Genomic DNA, 20,159 nt, shown 5'->3' on the forward strand with positions numbered 1-20,159 from the left:
GCTGTACGCTGCACTCTGGGGGGGCGCAGTCTCCTGGCACCCCGCAGAAACTGTGCCACCCAGTAATGCGCACCAACTGGTCTACCATCGATGTGGCCATGGTGGACAGAAATAGCCGCTACGTGCACCTTCAAGGTCGAGGCTGCCCGGCCCGCCTCAAACAGATACTGCAGGTACCGCAGTACAATTTGTAACGGACAGGAGATCGGGTCAAAACCCCCGTCCCTGCACCAGGAGGAGAAAGCAGCCCAGCAATGCGAATACACCCTTCTTGTGGAAGGAGCTCTAGCATTCTGCAAGGTCTCACATACCGAGGGCTCAAGGTGCGTCAAGAATGACCCTCCCCTCTCAACGGCCAGGCCCAGAGTTGAAGGAGGCTCGGAGAGGGATGCCATACCTCCCCGCCCAGCTGGGACAGGAGGTCCGACCGTACTGGGAGCTGCCAAGGCTCCCCATCCAACAGGCTGAGGAGCATGGAGAACCAAATCCTCGAGGGCCACTTGGGCGCCACCAGGAGGACCCTGTGACCCGATAATCTCACCCTGTGAAGCGTGGGCATCACCAGGGGAATCGGAGGGAACGCATAAAGGAGGCCTCTCGGCCAAGTGTTGGCGAGAGCATCCATCCCGAGCGGGGCACTGGTCTCTGCCAGAGAGAACCACAGTGGACAATGAGTCGTACGCTCCGAGGCGAACAGATCCACACGGGCTTCCCCGTATCGATCCCAAATCATTCGCACCACCTGGGGGTGCAACCGCCAGTCCCCTGGGGGCAGCCGCCGGCGTGAGAGGGAATCCGCCACCACGTTGGCTCTGCCAGGGAGGTGCATTGCCCTCAAGGAGGCCAATTGAGGATGAGCCCACATCCACAATCTCCGGGCCTCGTTCAAGGAGTCCAGCGACCTGGTTCCCCCCTGGTGGTTGACATGAAACACTGTCGAAGTGTTGTCCGTCCGGACGAGGACATGCTTGCCCCTGAGAAAGGGCAAGAAGTGCCTCAGCGCCAAGTAGACAGTCCGGAGTTCTAGGACATTGATGTGCCGTCCCCGCCACAGGGGGCCCCAAACCCCCTGGACTGACCTCTTCTGCCATACCGCACCCCAACCCTGAGGTGAGGCATCTGTTGTCACCACCTCTCGCCTCGAAGGGACTGAGCCGAGAGGAACACCGTGCAATAGAAAGGTGCTGTCCCGCCACCGGTGGAGATGAATAAGGCACTGGTGTGTAACCTTGACCTTGACCCACCTGTGAAGGCGAGGGTCCATCTGGAGGCTGTTGAACCACATCTGCAGGGGGCGCAGGTGCAGCAGCCCCAGAGGTGTCACAGCCGAGGCCGCCGACAGCATCCCCAGCAGTCGGAGCCATGTGTGGACGGGCAACCTCATCCCGAGGCGGAAGGACCGTAGCAGGTCCTGAATCCGCTCCGCCCGCTCTGCAGTAAGGCGTGCCTGCATCGATACGGAATCGAGGGACAGGCCGATGAAGGTGGTCTGCTGCGTAGGACGCAACAAGCTCTTCTCCCAATTTACCGACATGCCCAGAGCCTCGATATGTGTGAGGACCCTGGATGTCATCAGCTCCGCCTCCTGGAGCGAGGGGGCGCATATAAGCCAGTCGTCCAGATATGGGAGAATCTTTACTCCCGACAGGCATAGCGATGTCAAGGCCGCCCTCATGCATCTGGTGAAGATGCGAGGAGCCAGGGACAGGCCGAAAGGCAGGACGGTGAACTGGTAGGCGTGGCCTTGAAAGGCAAAACTGAGAAACCGTCTGTGGTCTGGGTGTATTGGGACGTGAAAGTAGGCGTCCTTGAGGTCTATGGAGGTGAACCACTCCCCTGGAGTGACAGATTGAAGGACGTCGCGTGTACGCAGCATCCGAAATGGGAGGACCTTCAGGTACTGGTTCAGACCCCGAAGGTCCAGCACAGGCCGAAGAGAAGTGTCTTTCTTCGGAATGAGGAAGTATGTTGAGTAAAACCCACTGCTCTGTGTATGTGGGTGAACTCTTGTGATGGCCTTTTTGTCCAAGAGTTTGGCTATCTCCTGTGACAAACACAGGGCCCTCCCGCGGTCTCTGACCGAGGTTTCCCTGACCCCGGAGGGTGGTGGGGGCCGGCGGCGGAACTGCAACCTGTAGCCCTGGGACAGTGTTTTCAAAACCCATACATCTGGAGAATGGGCTGCCCAATAGGCCAGGTGCTGATGTGAAAACCTGCCCACCGCCGGCCCGAGGCCCTCATAGAGTGCCTCGAGGATTATTTGGGGGTTTGGGGGGACGCTGGTGTTGCCCCTGCACCCGCTGAGACCGGCGAGGTGGAGGGTGTGCGCCCCTGGGCTGACGCCCACCACCCCCAGCAACCCGGCTGTGCTGCCAGGGCTGCGGAGGGGGGCTCGGGGGATGTGAGCGGCGCAGGTCTTGTGCGCCCCGTCTCCTGGAGTGCTGAGCTGGGGGTCCCATGCTCGCACTCCGACGACCCCAGGCCTCTGATGCCTGACCCGACTGCTTCCTGCGCTCCAACGCCTGTTCTGCCTCTGGCCCAAACAACCGGCCCGGCACTACAGGAAGCCTCCGTAGCGTCTGCCTGCAATCGTCAGACATGGGTGCCTGCGCCAGCCACACCTGACGCCGCGTCACCACCAGGGTGGACATCAGGCGGCCAAGCTCTCTGGTCATCAGCCCGAAGGCTTGGAGCGCAGCGTCGTTCGTGTCACCCAACTCCCCGCCCTCATGCTCCGACTGCAACATCTGGGACTGGGTGAGGAGGAGCACGGAGAGGGAGTTCCCAATGCGAGCCATGCGGCCTGCCGCATCATAAGCCGTCGAGAGAAGGCTATCCGTTACCCGGCACTGAGGCCTAGGACAGCGGGCCTTATCTTTGAGCGCCTCATCTGGTGAAAGGACCAGTGAGGCGATACACGGGTCCACCGGAGGCATGTGAACCAGGCCATGTTGCTCCGCCTGGCACATGGAGGCCAAAGTCCTCGCATCCTTGCCATGGTAGGCAAACGCCTTTGGATCTGCCCAGCAGCGCTGCAGCTCCTGCAAAAAAGCAGGCGAGGGCGGGACATCAAATGGTGGGGCTACAGGAGTCCGGCGAAAGAATGGGTTGCTCGCCGGTTGGGCAGCGGGCGCATCATCCAGCCCGACCTTAGCCAGGGCCGCACGCAGTGTTGCCTGCAAAGGGCAGGGGCCCTCTCCCAGCTCAGTGCTCCCAGAGCTCCTGAGGGATGTCTCCGAGCCAGCCTCTGCCTGTATGCTAGCTGGGTCAACCACCAGACACGGCAGCTCAGGGGAGGGATACTCGCAAGAGCTAAACACCCTGTCACGGCCCTGAAACATGGAGTTTGAAGCCCTGGTAGACATAGCATCGTCTCCACAATCTGACTCCCAGGGGACCGCCAGAGGTGGGGAGGGCAGAGCCCGCTCCCTCACTAAGGCCTTAAGCTGCTCCAGTTCAGCCCGTAAATCCTCCATCTCACTGCGTGAGGGAGCATCCTTCGCCTTCTTCTGCGTAGGGCCACTGCGCTCGTCATGGGGCCCCGCCCTGCGCTTGTCCCGGTGCTTTTTGCGGGAACCTGCACTGACATGAGCGGGCCCAGAGGGTGGGAGGTCGCTCCTAAAGAGGAGGCCTTCCACCTGACGCAGCCGTTCCTCTCTCACCGAGAGCGGCAAAATGCTGCAGTTGATGCAGGGGTCAGACAGGGCCTCCCTCAGGTGCCCCAACCCCAGACACTGGGGGCACAATTCATGGCCATCCTCTGCCAACAGTAGAGTGCCACACGATGTACAAGCCATCATCGCTTCCTCCAAAAAATAAAATGGTCAAGTTAGGAAATCTGGGCGAGAACTGAGACTCGATCAGAACATCTAACAGACTCCCCACACCACTGTTTTCAATCCAAACAATTTTGTGTGGAGCCAGGCAATCCAGGCGAGAACTGTGGCCGCCACAGAACGCGTCCGGAACCTCTGGACTAGCTTTTTTTTTTTTTTTTTTTTTTAATATATATATTTTTTTAAATTTATATATATATATATATATATATATTTTTTTTTTTTTTTAAAGCTTAAGTAAAAAATACTTACCAAGCCAGGCTAGGAACCAACAGACGAGAGCAGTGGGCGGACCACTGAACGCGGCTGGGACATCTAGCATGTGGAGGAATCAGCCCAACCACAAACAATTCAAGACCGTTTGTGTGGCTGGGGAGCGAGCCAGCCCGACACACGGGCGCTCGATCCAGATGGAAAAAGGGAGAGGTAAGATGGCTTGACAGCCACAGCCTTAGAGGGCACAACGTGCGCTCCGACCAAGAGTCACAGGCAGGCTGTCAAACACCACCAACCAGAGTTGAGCTTACCTCCCCGAACCTGCAGAAAATATAGATCCGAAACACGGATCTACGGAGCAATTAACCAGCGATGTACGTCAGGTTAACAGCGAGAAGATTCAAGAGGCCGGATGTAGTCTACCGGGCGGTATATATAGACGCACAGGTAGCCTACACGTCACTCACGTGACACTGTTGTTATTAAATCTCGACCTGCGCGGAGCGCGAGGAGACATATCCACTCTGTTTACTGCCACTGGCAGTCTGGAAGGAATGAAACAGAACATACAACCCTCCTGAGGAAGGTCCAAGTGTAATTGAGAAGATTATTGATTTAATTACAGTGCAAACTAAAGGTATAACTGTGTTAGAAGGAGATTTTAATTTATTGATGAACGAGAAGATGGATTCACAGAGTAGTACAAAACATAAGGCCCAAAATGATGCACTTTTGATGAGAAAATTCTCTAAAGATATTGGATTAGTGGACGTGTGGCGAGCCTTAAATCTTTTTTTTTTTTTTTTTTTTAAATATAAACCTTGTCTGCACACATATTAATGGTTGATACCATGCCGGTAAAAACCTAAGGCATATATATATATATATATATATATATATATATATATATATATATATATATATATATATATATATATATATATATATGTGGCGGTGGGTGAGGTGGGGGGGTGACATCCACTGCCAATCCAGGAAGCAAGAACACATGGAGACACACGTCAAGCACTGGAAATCTGCAACAAAAACCACAAATGAAATACGAAACCGACACGGAGCCGACCAAAACACGAGCAGCGATTGACCCAAATCTCGAGATCTAATCACAGTCTGAGCTAAGCTACCGCTAACTAACCCCAAAAACTACAGAGCAAGCATGCAGGTGAACAAGCCAGTGTGTATGTCTATGTGTGTGTGTGTGCGTGTATGTATATGTCTGTGTGGCTGTGGCTGTGTGTGTGTGTGTGTGTGTGTGTGTGTGTGTGTGTATGTATATGTCTGTGTGGCTATGTGTGTGTTTGTGTGTATGTGTGGCTATGTGTGTGTTTGTGTGTATGTGTGTGTGTGTATGTATATGTTTGTGTGGCTGTGTGTGTGTATGTGTGGCTATGTGTGTGTGTGTGTGTGTGTGTGTGTGTATATGTCTGAGTGGCTGTATGTGTGTGTGTGTGTGTGTGTGTGTGTGTGTGTGTGTGTGTGTGTGTGTGTGTGTGAGCGTGTATATGTATGTGTGGCTAAGTGTGTGTGTGTTTGTATGTATATGTGTGTGTATGTGTGCATGTATGAATATATGTATATGTGTGTGTGTGTGTGTGCGCGTGCGTGCGTGCGTGCGTGCGTGCGTGCGTGCGTGCGTGCGTGCGTGCGTGCGTGCGTGCGTGCGTGCGTGCGTGCGTGCGTGCGTGCGTGCGTGTGTGTGTGTGAGTGTAATAGTCCTATCAAAGCTCCACCTGAACTGTATCTATAGTGGGGGGGGGGGCACCCGCAAGACCAGGGGCCGACCAGGAAGAACCCGGAACCCAGGCCACCAGCAACCCCACAGAGGGGAGAGGTAGGAGGGAAGCAACCCACTGCCTGCGAGGCCCCCTCCCCTACCCCGACTACGGGAAGAAGCAGCCAGGGATCCCGCGGCGGACCGCGACCCAGACAATCCCCGGCCACCCGGTCCGGGCTGGACACATGGCCAGGAGGCCCTCACCCTCCAGGCCAACGGCCCCCACCCGGCGAGGGGCCAGCCTGCCCGGAGAGACAGAGTCGCCCCGGCCGCCGACGCGGGCAGGTGCACCCGCCCCCATGAAAGTGGCCCTCCAGGACCAAAGGAGCGCCCCGCGGCGGAGGCAGCAGGGGGGACCGGAGACGGGCCCGGAGAGAGGGAACCCCCCAACAGGGCGACACCCGCGACACCAGACCCAGGCATCCCATTCATTCATCCATTCACCTTCATCTGATACCTATACTAATAATAAGATATACTATACATAATAACTCACTCACTCATCACTCACTCATCTTCTCCCGCTTTATCCGTTCCCGGGTCGCGGGGGCAGCAGCCTCAGCAGGGATGCCCAGACTTCCCTCACCCCAGACATTTCCTCCAGCTCCTCCGGGGGGAGTCCGAGGCGTTCCCAGGCCAGCCGAGAGACATAGTCTCTCCAGCGTGTCCTGGGTCTTCCCCGGGGTCTCCTCCCGGTGGGACATGCCTGGAACACCTCCCTAGGGAGGCGTCCAGGAGGATCCGGTACAGATGCCCAAGTCACCTCAGCTGACTCCTCTCATTGTGAAGGTGCAGCGGCTCGACTCCGAGCTCCTCCCGGGTGACCGAATTCCTCACCCTATCTCTAAGGGAGCGTACAGCCACCCTGCAGAGGAAACTCATCTCGGCCGCTTGTATCCGCAAACTTGTCCTTTCGGTCACTACCCAAAGTTCATGACCATAGGTGAGGGTAGGGGCGTAGATTGACCGGTAAATTGAGAGCTTCGCCTTTTGACTCAGCTCCCTCTTCACCACGACGGTCCAGTACATCGACCGCATAACTGCGGACGCTGCACCGATCCGTCTGTCAATCTCACTCGTGAACAAGATCCCGAGATACTTGAACTCCTCCACCTGAGGCAGGACTTCTCCACCCACCCGGAGAAGGCATGCCACCCTTTCCCGGTGGAGAACCATGGCCTCGGTTTTGGAGGTGCTGATTCTCATCCCTGCCGTGTCGCACTCGGCCTCAAACCGCCCCAGCACATGCTGAAGGTCCCGGTCATATGAAGCCAACAGGACAATATCATCTGCAAAAAGCAGAGACAAAATCCTGAGGTTCCCAAACCGGATCCCCTCCGGCCCCTGGCTGCGCCTAGAAATCCTGTCCATAAAGATTATGAACAGGACCGGTGACAAAGGGCAGCCCTGCCGGAGTCCAACATGCACTGGGAACAAGTCTGACTTACTGCCGGCAATGTGAACCAGACTCCTGCTTCGATCATACAGAGACCGGACAGCCCTTAGTAGAGGGCCCCGGACTCCATACTCACACAGCACCCCCCACAGAATGGCACGAGGGACACGGTCAAATGCTTTCTCCAGATCCACAAAACACATGTAGACTGGTTGGGCAAATTCCCATGAACCCTCGAGCACCCTGCGGAGGGTATAGAGCTGGTTTCCCCCTCCCCGGGGGGGTCCAGCACCGTTTCCCCCTCCCCGGGGGGGTCCAGCACCGCCCCTCCAGGCTGCATGGCGAGCCCCGCCAGGCCCGGGCATCGCGACCCACCTATCCCAGGCCGGCGAGGGAACGCGGGTGATGTGGGCCCCCCTCCCGCCCCTGGTGTTGAGTGCATGTGATTAATGCAATAAAAACAGGGAGCGGGAGGTCAGGGTATCATGCTGACAATGATCCTGAGTGCCAGAAGTGCCAGAAAAATTTCCCAGAATGCTTCTTGTAGTTTGATACGATGGATACGATGACGAATACGGAAGTGGAAGTGATCGCGGAACGCGGGAACGCGGGAACGCGGAACACCATGCAGATGGTGTGTGAGACCTGTTTACCCGCCCTGTCAAAACTGAGGGACAGCATTGTGAGCCTGAAAGCTGACCTAAGAGAGAAGGACAAAATCCTTATGGATTTCTCCACAGTTGCCACGACGCAGTCAAAATTTATTGCTCACCTGAGAGCATCCGGTACCGGTGATCGGAGCATGACGGCCATCGCCATGGACAACACCACCCTGCCATGGACCGGATCTCCCACCCCCGGATCTCCAGCAGCAGCACCCGCTGGGCTCCGCTGGCTCCAGCAGGGAGCCAAGCCGAAATCCTCGGCACCCTCCACCTCCTGTCTCCGTCCCGCGGAGTGGCAGTACTCCGTCAGGGAGGATGGAGCGGCGGCTCCGGCGCCGGTGAGCTCGACGCCGCTCAGGGCGGAGAAATCCTGGGCCGTGGTGACCAGAGGCACCAGGCGTCCATCTCCCCCTGCCCCGCCACCTGATCTCCCACTGGGGACCAGGTTCGATGTCCTCAGCATGCAGGATTTCCCGCCGATGGGAGCGCGCCCCGGCTCTCCGCAGGGACCGGTCCATCCAGCTGATCGTGGCTCTCGCCAGCCCAGGAACCGGGATCTGCGGGCCCAGCCTGGCTCGGCCTCTCCGTCTCGGCCAGGAGCAACTGCAGGCCGGCATCACCAACCCCGGGTCCCCTCCCGCCAGAGGCGCAGCTCCAGGCGGACTGCGGAGCAGCGCACCCCACCTGTGCTGGTCCCCGGGACCACGGAGCAGCGCACCCCACCCGTGCCGGTCCCCGGGACCGCGGAGCAACGCACCCCAGCTGTCCTGGTCGTCGGGACCTCGATGGTCCGCCATGTGAGGGTGCAGGGCGGCCGGACCTTCTGCCACCCCGGAGCCCGGGTGAAAGATGTGGAGTCCGCCGCCCTGCGCCTGTGTGATCAGCACAGCTCGGCCTCCACGCTGGTCCTGGAGGCCGGAATCAACGACCTGAGAAATCGGCAGTCGGAGGTCCTGAAGCAGGAATTCAGGGCCATGGTGGATCGCCTGCTGGACACGGGGAAGCGGCTGGTCATTTCCGGGCCGCTTCCCCCGCCGCGCTACGGGGACGTCACCACCAGTCGCCTCCGCCAGCTGCACCGGTGGCTGAAGGGATACTGCCTGGACCAAGGTATCCCATATGTGGACAATTTTATGGCTTTTTTAAACAGACCCCACCTTTTTAAACATGACGGCCTCCACCCAAACCAGGTGGGGTCACGGATTTTATCAGTAAACATTGACCTGACAGTCCAGTCCTGCACCACCACCTCATGACTCACCGCTAACACACAGACACATAGGAGCACATCTCACTCACCCCCACCCACTACATACACCAACACCACACACACCTGTACAGCACCACCACCACCCCTGTCACCAGAATCTCTGGACACCCACATTATCAAAACCATAATTTCACACAGAAAAACAAAGCACAGCAATGTTTTTAGATCCAGCTATGTTTTTAATGTTCCATTAAAACGTCATGATGAGCGCGCGTTCGGCACAGACATCAAGATGGCTGTGCTGAACGTGCGCTCTCTTTTAAACAAATCTTTTATTATAAATGACTTGATTTTAGACAGGAAATTGGACTGTATTCTCCTTACAGAGACATGGCTTGGCACAGATGCACCTGTTGTTCTCACTGAGGCCTCCCCACCAGATTTTAACTTTCTATTTTCTACCAGGGGGGACAGGAGAGGGGGCGGAACTGCATCAATAACAAAAATCACTATGTCATCCAATGCAGTTCCTTTTAACAGCTACTCATCATTTGAATATCATGCTTTTGTTTTTAGCAACCCCCCAATTCTTTGCATAACAGTCTACAGACCCCCCCAGTATTCCACCTGTTTTATCAGCCAATTCTCTGAACTTTTATCAATTATTCACACCTCCTACAACAGGATCTTAATAACTGGTGATTTTAATCTGCACTTAGACAACATCTCAGACCCAGTATCTAGAGAATTTTTAAACCTTTTAAACTGTCTAGATTTTAAGCAACATGTCACACAGCCGACCCACAGCAGAGGGCGCACCCTGGACCTGGTCATAACCTACGGCCTGTCCCTGGGTGCGTGCTCTGTTGTGGACCTGGCTGTGTCTGACCATTTCTGCGTGTTTTTTAACATCACCAGTTTTAACCAGCGGGAGGCCCCGGTGAGAACGGTGAGGAAACGTAACCTAACTCCTGAAGTGGCTGCACATTTTATCCAGATTTTACAGAACACTCCTGCAGAGATTTTACCAGCACCCTGTGATTTTATCGTTGACAATTTTAACAAAATACTCAAAACAACGCTGGACTCAGTGGCTCCGATTTTAACCAAAAGGATTAGCAGAAAACCTACACCCCCATGGAGAACTGAGGAAATAAAGAAACTAAAAAGAAACTGCAGGAGTGCTGAAAGGAGATGGAGGAAATCAAAATTAACCATACACTATGAAATTTTATGCCAACTCCTTAAAAACTACAATAATACTATTAAAAAAGCAAGAACTTCACATTTCAAAAACTTAATTTTAAATAACAAAAACAATTCCAAATTCTTATTCTCCACAATAGATTTTTTAACGAATGGAAACCCTGACAGATCCCATAAAACAGCAACAGACCATTACTGTGAGGATTTTGCAGACCACTTCAGGGGTAAAATTGATGACATTAGATCCAGTCTTTTATCTCAACAGATTTTAACTCTTAACACACCTGGATCAGTGCTTTTACCTGAGGAAACACTGGAGAGTTTTGCCTTGGTTGATGCGGGGACACTTTGTAGAGTTTTCTCCAAGGTAAAGCCCACAACCTGCCTTTTAGACCCCATTCCCACACCGTTTTTTAAAACACTCTATGGGTTCTTTGAGGAACAGCTTTTATATTTGGTCAACTGTTCTCTTCAGACGGGTGTCTTCCCCACCGCCTTTAAAACGGCGGTGGTGAAGCCCCTTCTGAAGAAGAGTGGGTTGGACCCCAATGTTTTAAATAACTACCGGCCTGTATCCAACTTACCGTTTTTAAGTAAAATTTTAGAAAAACTTGTTTTTAATCAAGTGAATGAATTTTTAAACTCAACACACATTTTAGAGGCTCATCAGTCCGGTTTTAGGATGAACCACAGTACAGAGACAGCACTTTTAAAGATTTTAAATGACATCAGGTGCAATTTAGATAACCAAAAACTCACAGTCTTGGTTCTGCTGGATCTAACCGCCGCCTTCGATACAGTAGACCATCACATTTTATTAAACAGACTGAAGCACCTGGTCGGCCTCTCTGGTACTGTTCTTAAATGGTTCACGTCCTACCTCACTGATCGTAGTTTCTTCGTAAGTATGGATACATGTTCCTCAGGAATCTATAAGATAAGGTGTGGGGTTCCCCAAGGGTCAATTTTAGGTCCAACTCTTTTTAATCTGTACATGCTGCCCCTTGGGGACGTCATCAGGAGACACGGCATCAGCTTCCACAGCTATGCTGACGATACGCAACTGTACATCGCCGTGTCTCCTGATGACACAGGGCCAATTGATGCCCTTTTTAACTGTATTTTAGACATCAAGTCATGGATGGCAGCAAACTTCCTACAGCTCAACCAGGGCAAAACAGAGATTTTACTCATCGGTCCTGAAGGCCAGAGAGAGAAACTTTTACCAAAGTTACAGGATTTTAAACCCCCAAAATCAGTTAAAAATCTGGGCGTGATTTTTGACTCTGAGCTCACTTTTATTCCACATATTAAAAACATAACAAAGATCGGTTTTTACCATCTTAAGAACATAGCCAGAGTCCGCCCGTTTCTCTCTCAGGCCAGTACGGAGGTGCTAATGCATGCTTTTATCTCATGTCGTTTAGATTATTGTAACGCCCTGCTCTCTGGTCTTCCCAAAAAGAACATGTACAATCTACAATTACTACAGAACTCAGCCGCACGCGTGCTGACGAGGACCAGAGGGCGGGAGCACATTACACCTGTTTTAAAATCGCTGCATTGGCTCCCTGTGCGCTTCAGGGTTGATTTTAAGGTTCTTTTACTAGTTTTTAAGTGTCTTAATGGTCTTGGGCCTTCTTATTTGTCTGCACTACTTTTACCCTATCAACCCTCACGGACCCTGAGGTCCTCCGGTGCTGGCCTTTTAACCATACCAAAAGTTAGAACTAGGACACACGGGGAGGCGGCATTCAGTTTTTATGGTCCCCGATTGTGGAACAGCCTCCCGGAGAACCTCAGGGCCGCAGAGACTGTTGATGTTTTTAAAAAGAGGCTCAAGACCCATCTCTTTAATCAGGCTTTTAACTGACTCATTTAACTCTTTTACATTTTTTATGCTCACCCTTATTTTTATTGGATCTTACTACTCTGTTTTATAGTTAGTTTATCCTTTTTTATTATCATAATTTATTCTCATTGTTTTATCTTAATGTTTTATCTAAATATTTTAGTCGTTATTTATGGTCTATTTTATACATTTTACTGTCTTAGTCCTTTAGTTTTTAATGTCTTGCTTTTTAGACATACTTTTAGGATTTTACGTTATGTTATACTTTTTAAACTCTATTAGTGTATTTTATCCTGTTTTTTTGTAGCTTTTATCTCCAGTGTTTCCTCATGGGGAGCCTCCATGCTGGGAGTGACTCTGGCCTGCAGGGGGTCGTCCTGGGGATGGTTCTGGCCTGGATGGTGGTGGAGTTCTGCACCACGGCTTCACCGCTGTGGTGTGGACTTCTCTATCCGTCCGGGCCGGGATGGTCTCTGTGGGCCCCCCCCCCCCTTCTAGCTGCGGGCTATGAGACCTCCTGGCGTGGACGGCTCCCTGTTACCGTTTCGTCACCTGGATCCTCTGTGCCTAGCCATGTCTGCACCATGTGTCTGCGTGTGTCTATCTGTGTGTGTGCGGGGAGGGGGAGGGGGGGGGGGCACTAATACATTTTATGTTTATGTTTTATGAAAAGCACTTTGTGTTACATTTTTTTTGTATGAAAGGTGCTTTAAAAATAAAGTTTGATTTGATTTGATTTGATTTAAGTCATCATTTTCAGACTGAATCAAGCAAAAAAAAACATGGCGGACATTTGTTATTTTTAGTGAATAAAATCAATATTTTGAGTTAGTTTCTGCATAAAATGCATTTTGATTACATTTCTAGTGAGAAATATATATTTTACTTTCATAATATTCACTCAGTGATTGTACATAATCACTTGCTTGCTTGTTGTTGCATTGTATCTTTAGATCTCGCCAGAATAAAGGCTGATTTATGGTTCCGTGTTACACCAACGCAGAGCCTACGGCGTAGGGTAAGCAGCGACGCGCGCCGTATGGTGTGCGTCGCCGCTTACCCTACGCCGTAGGCTCTGCGTCGATTTAACGCGAAACCATAAATCGCTGGCGGCTCTTCTCATCCCCCGAAAACATCGGAGCAAATTTCTTAACAGGCGTTATTTGGATAAACTGAGCCCAGGTTGGGGATCTCAACGGTTACTTTTACGCCTGAAAAAATATTACAACTTAATAAAATGGCATATTAACAGCGTTAAAGCGGAAATTAAAACAGCTTTTAGCTCTGGGCTTCCTGATATGGTGTGACGTATGTGCAAACATAACTACGCAGTCGCTTACGTACCCGAACGTAAACCATGCAGTGACGTAGCAAGTGGTGTCCCAATCCCTAGGGAAGATTACAAGGACCCTACGCCTGTGGCTTAATTTTAAGGATGAAGTGGTAGTGAAGCCTGAGTTATGGTTCTGTGTCAAATCGACGCCGTGCACACGCCGTCGCCGTGACGCCGTCGTGAACCCTTCGGACTTCTCCGTCACTCCATTTCTACGCGGTGCAGTAGCCGCCCCGTGACCGCTAATTTGCAATCTTTTCCTGAATGGTTTATCCGACTTTTTCCGGTCACAGATAAGGACAACTATTGTGCAAAAAAACAAAACAAAAAAAAAATCACACAAACACAAAGAAAAGAGCGCTGAAAGTTTGCGACTGCTTCAAACCGGAAATGCGTTGCTACCAAGCAAACCAATCACAGCCCTCTCGTCTGCGTCTCCTCGACGCGTAGTTACAATTTTTGGGAGGTGCACGTCGGTGACGGCATCAGTGACGGCATCAGTGACGGCGTTGGTGACGGCGTCAGTGACGGCGTCAGTGACGGCGTCAGTGACGGCGTCAGTGACGGCTAGGGTTGCCACCTTTCAGAAATAGAAATAAGGGACGCCCTGATTTCAGCAGTGCAGGTGCCAAAAAAAGGGACATCCCCAAAACTTCTAAACTGCATAGAAATGTATTTATTTTATATAAAAAAACTAAATGCTTTGATTTAAAATTTAAAGTGCCTTAATAGCATTGAACTTGCATGACTGTACAGACAGACAACAATACGAGCAACTGAAATAGCCTCCTATGCTATGTATGTCCACATCAGCCCAGATGTAGAATATATGCCACTTTTCCACTAGTCTCGCTTCAGCCCGGCTCGGCTCGACGCGGCTCCACCCGTGTGTTTTTGCACAGCCAGGGGAGAAGTGGGGGGGTTGGGGTGAAGCTGCTGTGACGTACTCGATTGCGCAGCACCTTTGTTTGTGTCGGCGCAGATGAGAAATCAGCTGGAGCCGGGAGCGGCTGAGAAAAAAACAGCCCGTCTACATCGCTTTTTTAATTTTCTCGACAGCCACCAGGTTTATGAACATCTGCACCTCAGAGTTGGATCACCAAACAGACGTTTTTGCTGTATAATAAAATCGCTGCAAGCCGCAAGTCGCCTCGCGCTGACTCCCGCTTCCTGATTCAAACGTTTGACGGCCCCGCCCCCCGACCAATCAGAGGCGTGGAGGGTGATGACGGCCCCGCCCCCCGACCAATCGGTGGCGAGGAGGGTGGTGACCTCAGAAATAGTCCCGGTGTCGGTGCTTTTTTTTCCCACCTGCTTTTTTTTACCGGCTCCCCGTACGTGATGACGTTTCGTCTTGGGATTGGCTTTTGACCGTACGTGATGACGTTCCGTCTTGTGAAAACTGATGATTAATAAATGTAATAAAGCAAATCGATAATTTAAAATGTCTATTAAGATCAAAATATTTAACTGCTTACTGCTATGCAGCAAGCAAAAGATTGTTTACCCTATACTGTATATAGTAGGCTATTATTGTTCTGAGCTCACTGATGAATCTCCAATTGTCTAATGAAAATAGTCCCTAATAAATATTTTAACTCTAATATTTTTTTTAGCCTATGTCAGTAAGATCACTGATAATTCTGATAATTCCTTGTATATGTTTCTTCTCCCTTTTACCTCCACTATGATCTGCTGCTTCTGACTAAAATACCATCGGGGGGAAAAAATGCACACTTCCGGGGAAAATATTGCAGCCCGATACAATCTGGTACCCACACCGGCTCAGCCCGCATAGAACCTCGCTCGAATGGTTACAGAAAAATGTATCGGCTTGGAGCGGCTCTACCCGTCTCAGCCCTAGTGCAAAAGCGCAAAACGGGTAGAACCGAGCTGAGTTGGTACTAGTGCAGAAGGGCCAATAGATACAGGTGAAGGTCGGAAAATTATAATATGGTTTAAAAGTTAATTTATTTCAATAATTCAATTTAAAAGGGGAAACTAATACATTACATAGTCTCATTACATGCAAAGCAAGATGTGTTAAACCTTTATTTGTTATAATTTTGATGATTGAATTATTTATTGATTTCATAATATAGAGATTTTTTATTTAGGGTTTTCATAAGCCATAATCACCAAAATTATAACAAATAAAGGCTTGAAATATCTCACTTTGAATGTAGTGGGAAATAATATATTTGTTTCACCTTTAGTTGAATTTACTACGAATCAAGTTTTGCAATATATTCAAATTTTCCGACCTTCACCTGTATATTATGACATCAATAAATAAGAGCATATGTCCGTATTGGTTCAATACGGAACGCAACTTTTAATTCCCAATCACGTTACAATTCCGTATTTCAAGGGACGGGTGGCAAGCCTAGTGACGGCGTGTGGTATGCGTCGGTGCGTACCACACGGCGTAGGCACGGTGTCGTTTTGACGCAGAACCTTAATTCAGGCTTGAGTGAGGGCTAGTGGTAAAAAGTAGGGTGAACATTGGGATTGGCCCTATGTGTACATAAAAAAGCTTACGTTACATATTTAAAATGGGTACAGCAAGCCTCTTTGGACATAATATTTATTTGAAAAAACTGTGCAAAACCTCAAACGAGCTATTTTAACTATTTGACTCATTTCAAGCGTTGAAAGAAAGTGAAGTTTAGCCAGAGAGCCAGTCTTTAGTTACATAACCGTCTGGTTCTAGTCCCCACTTCTCCTCGTGCAGCGCCGCTCTGACGTCACGTCCGGCGGCGGCTTGGCGCGCAGAGCTGGTGCTGGTGTGTTTTCCGGTGTGTTCCTGGTGTGTGTTCCCCGTGTGTTTCTGGTGTGATTCTCCCCGGCCAGGAGGCTTTGTGTGCCCGCGACCTCCCCGAGCAGCTCCCGGTCCTGCTCCCCGCCCCCTCCCGGTGCTTCCAGACGGTGGAGAGTCCGCGGCGTCCCGGCCTGCCCCGCTGAGACCGAGTCTTTGTGAAGGAAGGTAAGGATCCTCCCGGAGCCGCGGCGGAGCGGCGCGGAGCGGCCACGCCGGCCATGTTGTTCTCCGGTGGGGGCAGAGCCCGGCTAGAGCCCGGCTCTGCCCCCACCAGAGAACAACATGGCCGAAGACCAGGCGTGCATGAAATGTTTTATTTGTCTTTAAATCGTGGCTGAGCCGGGCCCATGTGCTCAGCAGCCAGTAAACGTGTTGGTGGAGGATGCAAAGATGGAGGACGGTTCTGCTGGAAACCTGCAGAAACACACATGTGCACGGGAGGGGGGGTGTCTGCATGTCTGTGCGGAGTCGTTTAGTTCAGTGGAGCCCCCCACCAACAATTTGTAATTTTGTAATTTATTCATTTATTTCAAAACAGGGATAGTGCACAATAAGACATTAATCTTCTACAAGAGAATATGCATTGTTCCAGGTTGTAGCAACTTGCTGTTTTCCACCTGTAGTCCCTGCATGTCCCTGCATCAGGTTGGAATATTAGGGGTGTAAAGATACTCTAATCTCACGATACACGATATTGAGGTCACGATAACGATACGATATTATAGCAGTATTTTTTTAACAACCTTGAATGAGGAACATATGACTGGAAACAATGGTCTTTTATTTGAAAGACACAAAATACAAAACAATGCTGTGCATTTGTCCTATTGTTACAGTTTGTAATTCTTTATAACTGTTTAAGTTTTAAAGAGAAAGCCAGGTAGGGCTGAACGATTTTAGTAAAAAATCTAATTGCGATTTTTCTGGCAGATATTGCGATTTCGATTTAATTAACGATTTTCTTCAAATCAAGCTTCAGTTTACCATGTACAGTAGGGGTGGAAACGATACACTAATCTCACGATACACGATATTGAGGTAACGATAACGATACAATATTATAGCAGTATTTTTTTTAACAACCTTGAATGAGGAACATATGACTGGAAAACATGGTCTTTTATTTGAAAGACACAAAATACAAAACAATGCTGTGCATTTGCCCTATTGTTACAGTGTGTAATGCTTTATAACTGTTTAAGTTTTAAAGAGAAAGCCAGGCCAACCATTTTCCACAAACTGAACTAAAAGTAAATGTCAGGTTTGCATTATGATCTTCAGTTTCATACAAGTACAAATATTTTGCCACAAACTATAATAGTTTCTCTCATGTATGATTTTTCTTTTCCAGAAATTTAACAACTAAAATTAAATAAAAGTAAATAAATACATACAATTTTACATAAAAAAAAGATTGATTCATGCTCACCTTATAAGTGTAAGAGGAGATTTATTTTTGTTAAGAAGGTTATTTTGGTAATTCAGGGTTCATTATTTTATAAACATATTCTTTCTATTCTGATGTAAATCAGGGACTATAATGACACTAGTCAGTTTATCTGTAGTGATTAGTCTGTTTTAGATTGGGCGGAGTGATACGCCACAGTACGGCACTAGGTGCTGTGTTGATGTTCTAAAATCCTACACTGTTGAGGGACATTAAAGTACACTGGAACTCAGCAGAAGTTGTCCCCGTGTTTATCCTACTCACCACCCCAAAAAGGTTTAATTTAATAAGGTAAGGCTTAACTCTACACCAGCCTTACATAAGTAAAAGTTCAGAGCTCAAAACCCCGCAAGAGTCCCGTGATCGGGACCAAAACGGTACTAGTTTCTTCTGAGCGGAGGAAGATTTTGGTCCACGGGTAGAGGCGTGGTCGTTACTAGTCAACACAATATATTAATATTAATAACCTAATATCGCGATACAATTTGCCACCTCCACGACACGTATTGTGACGTTTTTGTATCGCGAAATTTCGTGGCACGATATATTGTTACACCTCTACTCTAAAATCTTAATTCTCCTGAATGGTTTTGTAAGACTTGCATCTCGATCCGTCTGGGATTCTACTGCTGCTCCCTTATTTAAAAACCTTGAGATTCTTACTATTTATGACATCAACAGTTACCAAATATGCATTTTTCCTTACAAGATATTTTTCTCAGAAGGAAATGTTCCTGATCACTTTAGGTCATACTTTGCTACAAACTCTCAATTTCATTCTTACTCAACACGGCAGGCCCTCGCCCTACATCGGCCTAAATGTCTGGAATCTAGAAGACCATTTTTGTTTAGGTATAAAGGTGTCAACGTCTGGAATAGTTGGTACCAGATTGCAAACAATTGTAGGTCCCTATCCATCTTCAAAAGAACATTTAATTCAACAGTGTAGCCAAGAAAGCTCTTGCTTTTCCCACTGTTAATGTTTCTTTTGTACTTCATATTCTGTGTTGCCACTTGTTCAGCATAATATTCATATTTTCATGATCACGTCTTTATAGGTCAACAGTAATTTTGATGCAATTTTTATGATGTATTTTTTTTTATTGTATGTGCTAAACTAAACTAGATATGCATTGTGGCAGGTTGTAGCAGCTTGCTATTTTCCACCTGTAGTTCCCTGGGCAGGTTGATGGAATAGTATATAAAAATTTGTATGGAAAAAATAAGTAAAAGAGCAGAACAAAGCAAAAACACCATAGATAAATAAAACATGGAAGCAGATTCAACAGAGCAGGGGATCTGTAAGATGTTGCCACCTAAGATTAAAGCTAGGCTGCCCCCCCAACACACACACACACACAACACACTTCATAAATGTACACACACTTGTCTTGACAGTAACCAACGCTTGGCCAGATGTGAGAAGGTGTGGGGACTTTTACATGAAATAATCTCGGTTGGCAGAGTTTTCCATTGAGTCATTGCAATACAGGAGAATGAAACTTCCCAAATGCAGTTTAGCGTTGGGTTTCACTACACCCCCCCCCCCCCCCCCCCCCCATGTAACAGATCTGGTTGTTCGTGTCGACTTCTCAGAGCAGAGCGTAACACATTTCTCAAGGGGGGAGCTGCAGCATTATGGATCATTTTAAAAAGTAAGCAGACATTTAAGCGCTTTATCAGATTTTCAAAGTTTAAAATGTCATAATTATTGAGTATATGACTGAATCAAAAAAAAAAAACATGGCGGACATTTCTTATTTTTTAGTGAATAAAATCAATATTTTGAGTTAATTTCTGCATAAAAATGCGTTTTGATTACATTTCTAGCGAGAAATATATATTTTACTTTCATAATATTCACTCAGTGAATGTACATAATCACTCGTTTTCGCGTTTGCCGAAGATCACGCCAGAATAAAGGGATTTATGGTTCCGCGTTACACCTACGCAGAGCCTATGGCGTAGGTTACGTAACCTACGCCGTAGGCTCTGCGACGATTTAACGCGGACCCATAAGCTCCGGAGCCGGCAGACAGAAATCTCAAAATTTTCGGAGCAAATTTCTTAACAGGCGTAGCTACAACTGTTAGATTTCATCTATTAAACCAACATCTTCCTAAATGATTTATTTCAGCCAGCGTAATTCTCCACAGAGCTGCAGGTTTCTCCCCGGACGATGGAGCAGGTTGTCCCGGCAATTACGTCTGTCCCCCCGGCCGTGAGCTGCTGCTGCTGCTGCTCCCCGGGGCCGGTGGCTCTTCTCATCTCCAAAAACGTCGAGTCAAATTTCTTAACAGGCGTTATTTGGATAAACTGAGCCCAGGTTGGGGATCTTAACGGTTACTTTTACGCCTGAAAAAATATTTAAACTTAATAAAGTGC

At 49.2% G+C, this 20,159-nt stretch overlaps 1 protein-coding gene across 1 annotated transcript; it reads right to left on the bottom strand.

Moving 5' to 3' along the window:
• Positions 1-328: 328 nt before the first annotated feature.
• LOC133421589 (uncharacterized) lies at positions 329-3,797 on the bottom strand. The gene is made up of 2 exons (XM_061711241.1): positions 2,493-3,797; positions 329-2,446 (listed from the first exon to the last, which is right to left on the bottom strand). Exons 1-2 carry the CDS (start codon positions 3,795-3,797, stop codon positions 329-331), a joined length of 3,423 nt encoding a protein of 1,140 aa, XP_061567225.1.
• Between the last annotated feature and the right edge of the window lie 16,362 nt (positions 3,798-20,159).

This window comes from Cololabis saira, chromosome 21, assembly GCF_033807715.1.
Source record: "Cololabis saira isolate AMF1-May2022 chromosome 21, fColSai1.1, whole genome shotgun sequence".
NCBI lineage: Eukaryota > Metazoa > Chordata > Actinopteri > Beloniformes > Belonidae > Cololabis > Cololabis saira.

Coding starts and splice junctions, on each gene's coding strand:
- LOC133421589 (XM_061711241.1), bottom strand. CDS start 3,797: ATGGCTTGTACATCGTGTGGCACTCTACTGTTGGCAGAGGATGGCCAT. Junction 2,447..2,492: donor GCAGGAAGCAGTCGGGTCAG/GCATCAGAGGCC, acceptor TGGGACCCCCAG/CTCAGCACTCCAGGAGACGG.